The sequence below is a fragment of the Henckelia pumila genome, chromosome 4, assembly GCF_033568475.1.
Source record: "Henckelia pumila isolate YLH828 chromosome 4, ASM3356847v2, whole genome shotgun sequence".
NCBI classification, from domain to species: domain Eukaryota; kingdom Viridiplantae; phylum Streptophyta; class Magnoliopsida; order Lamiales; family Gesneriaceae; genus Henckelia; species Henckelia pumila.
The window spans coordinates 142,994,802-143,003,915 of record NC_133123.1 but is presented as its reverse complement, the minus strand read 5'-3'; the positions used below and the strand labels follow the sequence as shown (position 1 = coordinate 143,003,915).

Below are 9,114 nucleotides of genomic sequence, written 5' to 3'. Positions count from 1 at the left end.
TACCACTCCAATTATAGATTTTTGAGTTAAAGCACATCCAATTACTACGTATTATATAGCTCCCCGGCCCCTTTTACTATAACATTTATCATACCTACTATTCTTTATATTTATACTATAATTTTTAAGGTAACTAGGAATTTTTTTTCAAACTTAATTTAGCTTTAGTTACGTTTAACATGGATGATTATTTCATGCATTCATGTTTGAGAATATGTATATTGAATAATCTAGCTACTTACATAATTAAATAATAATATGTAATAAACCACTCACACTGTCAGAACTTTAACAAGAATATATGAATAATAATGAAGAAATAGAATATTAATTAGAACCTATTATTAAAAAGTTAGCACACTATTTATTACTTTTTTACACTAGCAATCAACTTTTCCATTTCTCTTTCTTAACAATGGAAATCTCAAGTCAACCTCACCTCATCATTTGGTCTCGGCTTAATCTTGCCCTAATTTCCACCCCCCCATCTTTTGCCTTTTAATTTTTTTTTTCATCCCACTTCACATCATCTTTCTATATAAGCACCACATATTTTCAAGAAAACATCCATTCATGGAAATTCAAGACATGAAACTTCATCAACTGGCGCGTGGATTTTGGGAGCACGAACCCCCATCCCTTACTCTCGGCTGCAAACGCCTGCGGCCGCTCGCCCCCAAGTTGCCAGCCCCCGTCTCCGAAGCCATCTCCGCAACCAGTACCGCCACCGCCAATTGTACCGCTTTCGATCTCAAGAGTTTCATCAGACCAGAAAGTGGTCCTAGGAAACTTGGATCCTCGGATGCTCAGAAGAAAGAATCTGCTCAGGTACTGATATATATATAATATATATATAGTCTGCACATGATATGATCTCCAGCTCCATCATCATATATTGTCACATTCTGCATGGTCCGAAGGAATTTATTTTCTCCACTCATCATATATACAATATTTCTGCATGCATATGTAGCAAGGTAAATACGTCGGCCACACTGAAAACATTACGTTAGAAACATGAAACACGGACACGTCAGTCTGACGACGGTGTGACAAAGCTATATATATAACGCTAGACATGTAGTATATCAAATTATTTCAAAAGTTATGAATTCATATATATGTATAAAGCAATATGAACGATCAATTGGGTAGCTAGTGTCTATTTTTGACTATGGAGCTAGACAGCTTTGGTATTATTCCAAAAATTTTATATGGAATCAACACTTGTAATGAACCATAAAACTATTATATATGGAAGCCCATAGAGGCATAGGCGAGTTGATAAGGCCTGAGGTGACGTGGGAAGAAATTCTTCAGCATTGCGGGTTCGATCCTCGTGTGAAGCACTGAGGGTTGGTCATGTTGCTCCCTTCCTCAGGTCCCTGCCGCTCGTGCACATCTCTCGATTTAACCCTCGCATGAGCCAATAAGCCTCTAACTCATATGAGATGGGGTCTCCTTCGGGGTTCTTTTAGATAAAACTACTATGGAATATATTAATGATCATATATAATTTTTGTTTTACTTGTATTGTTATAGGTAGAAGCCCAACCGGGGGGAACAAGGTGGAATCCAACTCAAGAACAAATAGGAATACTGGAAATGCTATACAGAGGGGGGATGCGCACACCCAATGCCCAACAGATCGAGCAAATCACTGCTCAGCTCGGGAAATACGGCAAAATCGAAGGCAAAAACGTGTTTTACTGGTTCCAGAACCACAAGGCTCGTGAGAGACAAAAGCAAAAGCGCAATAGCCTTGCCCACACTAATATCCCAACAACACCACCTCCCCTATTCGCCACCGCCACTTCTATACTATTCTCACCCCCGGCCCCTAAGGTATATATATATATATATATATACTTCAACTTTAACTTTAATTTAATTAATATATGAATCTTGGGTATTTTCATTTGAATGAAAATGACTTCTTGCAGGGAGAGGAAGAGACAGTCATCACTGAGGTTGTTACGACCAACTTCAACAAGAGACAATGCATGTCATGGAAATTTGATAATATTTTTGAAGAGAACAACATTATTATTAACAGTAGTACTAATTATGATAGTAACAATTGTATAGAGAAAGATGAAGGGGAAGATAGGACACTCAAACTCTTTCCTTTGCATCCCGAGCTAGGGAATTAATTAGCTAGATCTTGAAGGGACTTTTTAGAGAGTTTTAATTGATTAATTAATAATTTTAATGTTCCCATTTGACTTGCATTTGGTTCATTATTAATTTGTAATCCGCCTGCCCAATTGATTTATAATTTCAAGTCCCGATTAGTCTATATATATCTCAATTATTATTTCCTTTCTTTCCTTTTCTTTATGCCACTCGTTCATGTTTTAGTATGGCTAATTAAAACGTGAAATGTCAGAAAATAATTAAAGTGATAGCTTTTGGAAGTTCAACTTTTGACTACAAGAAAGAATGGAACCATTAACTTTTTGGAGGTGAACAACGAGACAACTGTATGACACTTATCCAAGTCAAGACCCTACATTAACGACAATCTTCATCAGTTTCACCGAGGATTAATTTTCATTTATTTAAGTTTTAACTTGATCTGAAAATTATTATTCTAAAAAATAAACATGATTTGCAAATAAAATGTAAAAAAATTGAGCCGTTGGAATTATTGTTGAGCAAGGATAACATTGAATTAACCGTGTTTTATAATTAAGAACTTGATCTTAATATCTCTCAAATTTTAGAATTTGAAATCACAAATATTAACTGAATTAATTATTAATATCTGAAATTTACAGTCTGATTTGAACCTTTTTTTTTTTTCGAAAACGAAATTTAACATGTTTATGATCAAGATAAACCTGACCCGATACATTTCATACTGATGATTATTGGAGGAGTTATTTGAATTGTGGTCCCCTGCTCTTTAAGTCCATTAATACAGAAAATTCACTCTCAATATTAATTGCAAAACAAAACTCTGAAATTGTGTAGCGCGTCAATTTAATTTATTGAAACGGATTTCCAATTCAATCAGAAGCATGAAAAAATTAAGTTTTTCTCATATTCCAAAAATATTAATTTTCATTGTAAATATGGGTTGAAAACCATAAGCATCGATGAATGCTCCATATTTTTGCTGATATTTTTTTCGAAAGTGTTGTTCAGTTGCATGAATTTGGGGTTTTCAATCCGAAACGACTGATTATTTCGAGATATTCAGAGTTAATCATTTTTTTACCCAAAAAAAAAGAGTAAAGCATAAATTTTCTATTAAACATTGAATATAAAAATTCTAAAAATAGTAAGACAGGGCCAATATTATAATATTATTACAATACTAATTGATAATAATAATAATAATAATAATAATAATAATAATAATAATAATAATAATAATAATAATAATAATAATATAAAAATTGGGGTGAGATGCCAAAACATCAATTACATCAATTAAACGAAAATAACTAACTGAATTGATTGAATTAAAAAAATATGGTCGTTGGTAAAATTCATATGTAAATGCAATTTTATTTTTAAAAAAATACGATCAAATTAGTTTATTTGGTTTGATTGAAACTAATTAAGCTTCAAACGTAGCTTTTATATATTCACTTTTATTAGATTTTTAAATAAAAAAATCTTAGTTTTTAAAATTTTTCCCAAAAATTTGGGTAATTTGGATACAAAACACAATAATTATGATTCCAATTTTTGAATTAATTATTTTATCGGTCATTTTGATTTAATTAAAATTTTGTTCATCTCTAGACTCTAATTTAGTAACATTTTAATTTATTATTCTTGTTGTTGATTTTGAATATTTTAACATTATTACTAAAATTATTATTTTTTCATAACATTAATTAATTTTTAATCAATATTATTATTTTTATATTTAAATAATGAAAAATAAAAATATATATCAATTCAAAATATATATATATATATATATAATAAAACTAGGGAGCCGGATTTGATTTTTCGGTCCGTCTAGAACCGGGCTCCCAAACCCAATTGGCCAATTTTATTACAAATTTTTTTTAAAAAATAAATATTATATATTTGATATAGTATTTATTTTATTATTTAATTAAAAAAAAAAAAAACCATGGATGTTCATCAAATGCAGCTGGAGTGGTATACCCATGGTTTTTTATGCCCATCAGTTGAAGACAGTTGAGCTCTGTGGCATCTGTCGATTTAATCAAGATTTTTTCCTTTCTTTGGTTCCGATTATATTTCCTTTGGATCAATTTCTCGTCCCAAAGGTAGGCAAATCTCGTTGTTTCCGTTACTTCAGAATGAGCCTGATATTAAATTAATTTATGTTTGCTTTAATATTTTTGGAGCTAGCTTTATGATTCCATTTAAATTTTATGTGTATTCCTGCATTTTTTTCTTTTTTTTTTTTTTTTTCAGTTTTTGCGTTTTCTTAGAAATTGCGAGTAGCATTTAAAGGGCAGGTTATGGGGATAGCTCATCTTCATTGCAATTTTTTCGGTGCTTGGAAAGATACATCTTTAACGTGCAAAATTGAATCATGGTTGTTAATTTATCGATATTACCTGCTTTCTGACTCTTGTAATTCTATTATCTTCCTTCTCCTTGTTAAATTTTTGTTTCCCATATTGACTTTGTTGCTTTTGGCACACATTTGTCTTGTGGATCTCATTTTGACACCCTTTTGCATCCAGCATAGGTGTAGAACTGCAGCTTTCACGTATGATATTGAGCAAGACATGAACAACTTTTTAACCAGAAACACGGCTACTCAAACGTCTTGTACTCATAATTGGATATATCTCATTTTAAATAAAATATTCAGTATTTTTTTCATCTAGTGAAGCAGCTGCTTGTATTCTTTAACAATTTTATGTTTATCTAATTACAGTCTGGTGTGTGATTTTTGTATATTTTCCATCAATGCTCAGTCATTTGAATGTGAGGAAGTGGAGCTAAATTTTCAGATTTACAATGTCATAGAAGCGCGATAAATTACCTGCACCGAGATTTTTAATAAGCTTTCTGGAGGTTTCAAATTTTTACTCTGTAGTCTTTATTCGGCTATATAAATTAATTTTCAACAGTCTTTTATGAATGGAGTTAGGAAAACAGGGAATCGATTGTAAACAATTTTAATATCTGAAATAGCTATGGAGTACTACATCTTCACGCGCTATTCTGTTCCTTCTAGGCAATGTTTCCTTTTTTGTTCTTTTACTTGCTAGTTCTGGAGGGAAAACTGCTATGATGACTGTGAATGCCCATCTTCTTAAAAAAATTCTGTATCAGAATGGTGAATTTCCTTGTTTTAGTAGATGGGTAGATGCTATTAAAGATGTTAATCACGGATGTTCGCTTCTTTGTGACTAGTTTATTTCTTTTCAAGGGCAAGTCTCTTTAATAAAAGGGGTGAAAAGAGTGAGACCTTTTACAATGATATCTGTAAATATTTTTAAAGGGGTGTAAACTGCAGCGGGTACTCCATTGATCTCTACATTGTTTGATAACATGACAAAGAACTATACCACAATTTTCTTTTTCTTTTTTCATTTATTTGTGAGAGTGTTTTGTGATGATATTGCGAATTGAGGTAGATTGTTTGGGCATTACGTATAGAAGTCCAGAGACCTGTCTACTTGACATGTATCCTGATACGCTGTGCCGCCTTTTATTTCTCTGCATACTGATGATGGCATTACTGCTGATAAGTGTTTGATATTTCTCAGGGGACCTATTCAACCAAAACTATCAGTGAGATTAATGCCTCGGTGGGAATGTGCAAAGGATAGAAAGCTTTGTTGGCGGCAAAAAGGTACTGATCAGGTCGAGCAAGGCATGAAATGTATTAGGGTGCGCACACGAGTTTTCTTTTTGGAGCCATTCTCTTTTCATTAGATGGGCTTCAAATGAACTCTAATATAATGTATTGGGGTCAACAGTGGTCCAAAGCCACAAAATCATACTCTCAAGTTACAAGAGGGTTTGCTGGCTAGGCCTGTAGATTGCAATTTCAGCCCATGCAGCAGAAGGGAAGCCAAGTACAATGCACCTGTTTAGTGGTTATAGTTAAAAATTGCACTCAATGAATCTATCCATTTCATTAAACATTGAGTTTTCTCAGGAAAGAGACTGCTTTGGGTCAGGAATGATTGGGTAAAGATTGTTGAAAGAAGCTGTTCTTAATTAGATCATGTGTATGATTGAGTAACATTGTATCACATGTTTGCATTCTTGCTTTATCCCATGAATGTTTGCTTGAAGTTTTCAGTTTTAGTGATTATGGCCTTTTTTTAAGTAGATCATGCATATGATTGTGTAACAATAATGTATAACACATTTCTTCTGTTTTCGTGGTTTGCAGGGTAAATATCATGTGTCACTGCGCATAGAACAGTTAAAAGAATTCAAACTCGAATCAATGCTGATGGAGTTTCTACTCTCTGAAACCAGAATTGAGTTTTTTGCAGTTATATCTCCATGAATCAGATTAAATTAAAGGCGTACAATATAGTTCAATGCATTTTTAGTCCGAAAAATAACATATGGACAAACTAGTTATTTTGATCTTGAAATACAGCCTTTGAATGAGGGTAATATGATTTATATAGTGATTCATCATTCATCAGAACTATTATCATGCTGGGTACAGCCGAGTTAATGCATTTTCTTGATGGCGATTTGCATTATGATTTTTTTTTTCTTTTTTTCACCGATTTTCCATGTCATGAAAGTTGAGTTGGAAGGAATTGAAATCACGTTCATGAATCATGAGCACACAATTAACCGTCCTTATTCTATAAGGGTAGCTGATCAGTTTCGTCCCAGTGCATTTCATGCAAATGGTGTTGATTTTTGTTTCTGGTGCCACTTTCTTGATTTTGATGACCTTATGCAGCAGAATGTTAATCTTCTTCTGTCATACATATTGAACTTTAAAGTGAAGATACATGAATGTTACATGCTAAATTGGCTGCCTAACCATGAGCTACTCCAAAATGGTGTACTTTATACTTAGCTTCTAGTTGCAGCAATAGATAGTCGAAGTTTTGGTGATGTGTCGTCTCATTTTCCTGCGCCTGAGTGTATTTAAGACAATGTGGTTTTCTCAAGCTTCCCATTTGGGAAGTTTACTTTCTCAAATTGGTTGGCAGCGAATTAATAAAGATAGCCCAAGTTGCCAGCCAATCTACATGTTCACACTTGCTGTATTTTATCTTTGAATTATATCAGATTCTGGTTCGGTTGGATTCAATACTTATAGGTAACGTTAACGGTACTTGCTTTATTAATCTATAATATTATTCTGAAGAATATATATATATATATATATATATATATATATATATATATATATATATATATAGATAACTCGTGGTGCACCTAGCTGAACCAACACAAGAAAGAGCAAGAACACGAGCAAAACAACTGACAATAACGGGAAATGGCTTGTGATTTTTTATCCGAATGAGAGATACGATATTTTGCAGACATATTTTTTTCATATATAAAATTCAAAAACATAAATAAATTATAGGAGTGTGGTGGTGGTTTGGTTGGCCCTATTGATCGACACAAAATAAGTAAACGCAGAGACCTATGGGTTATCGTGATGCAGTTTGAACCAAAGTTCTAAAAAGCGTGAAGCGCGTCGAAGCGTTGAGTTCAAATTTCAAGATTTTCAAGCTTAAGCAAGCTTAGAACGAAGTTAAGCGTGAAAAAGCGTTTCTAATTTTTACTATAATTTTAATATATATGATTTAATAGATAATTTAAGTTCTAAACTATAAATATATATATTTATAAAAATGATTTTATTTTAAAAAATAAATGAAATTTTTCGTTCTAAAAAGTGGTCGCTTAATCGAGTTTAAGCGTATTAAAGCTTAAGCGAGATTAAACATCGCTTAAGCGAGCTTTTTAGAAGACTCGTTTGAACCTTTTTTTTTTCTTTTTTCTTTTTTTACCTGAACCGAATTGCTATGTGAGGTTAATCGAATTCCTATGAAAGAGTTTCGGTTTGAAATACATATTTTAATTGCGACTTTTTTTTTTTTTGGAAATAGTGATTTTTTTAATAAAAAAAATTAGATCTGCGATTTCGGATGGTTGCGGCTGGATTTGGATGGTTATATACTTTTTTTTTTTTTTTTTTTTTTTTTTTTTTTAAGATAAGGAGAGAATGTCAAAATACAAAGTTAAAAAAGTTATTCGCTAGTGTTCGAGGGACGAGGAGAGCCTTAGTTGATATAGTAAGTGAATGTTTAATCAATAGTAAAGACTTTGATTCTTTAGATGAACATGATCTTGACACATCCTATTGCATAAGGTCTGTCTATTGCGATTTATCTCACTAAAGTAGTTTATAAACTATTGTGTAATTAGTTTAAAGAGTTATTCATTGTACATCGAAAGATAGAAAACACTATCCATAAAAAAATTATCAATACAATAAGACCTAAAATTAAGTAAATATAATAAAAATATTAAATAAACTTATAATGTCCTCTAAATAAAAATAAAATAAAATTAGGTCAAGCAATAATCAATATTCAAACCAGCAACCTCATAATTCAAAGTTATACCACTTGCAACGAAATAAATGAATGCTATATGCTATAACAAATAGATAAAGGAATATTAATATCATCCACTTTTAATCTTTTGATATTTTCATTTACTATATATAGCATATATAAGTCTTTACTCTTTATTTATAGTATCATTAATGTATTACTATCATCATTTTGAAAATTGGGTACAATTATTTCAGATTTGCAAGGATAAAGTTTGTAAAACTAATAAAAATATGTTTTGTTTACTTGTTGTTAAGATAAAATGTGGGATAAATATATTTTTTGCAATAATTTTCAAAAATTAAAATAAATGCATTTTTTTGTTTAGTTGGTTTTTTGTATTTAGGATTAAAAGTTGAAAAACATATTGATTCCCAAAATACCCTGCAAATACGTGTAGATTGTGAGAAAACCAAACGCCACATCCGATCCCTTCTACTCCATTTATCTTTCAAAATCCACAATCATACCAGACCAAAAGCTTGTACTTCGTGTTCTGTTCACCACAAATACTTTAACGGCTTCGGTGTGAAAACTCTCATATCTCACA

General features: G+C 31.7%; 1 protein-coding gene and 1 long non-coding RNA gene across 2 annotated transcripts; both read left to right on the top strand.

Annotated features, from left to right (window-relative positions):
- The first annotated feature begins 431 nt into the window (after positions 1-431).
- LOC140866369 (WUSCHEL-related homeobox 4-like) lies at positions 432-2,301 on the top strand. The gene is made up of 3 exons (XM_073271345.1): positions 432-828; positions 1,543-1,845; positions 1,944-2,301. Exons 1-3 carry the CDS (start codon positions 574-576, stop codon positions 2,151-2,153), a joined length of 768 nt encoding a protein of 255 aa, XP_073127446.1. The 5' UTR covers positions 432-573; the 3' UTR covers positions 2,154-2,301.
- Positions 2,302-4,112: 1,811 nt separating this feature from the next.
- LOC140866732 (uncharacterized) lies at positions 4,113-6,658 on the top strand. The gene is made up of 3 exons (XR_012144965.1): positions 4,113-4,256; positions 5,718-6,144; positions 6,353-6,658. It is a non-coding gene; the product is annotated as an uncharacterized lncRNA (long non-coding RNA).
- The last annotated feature ends 2,456 nt before the right edge of the window (positions 6,659-9,114 follow it).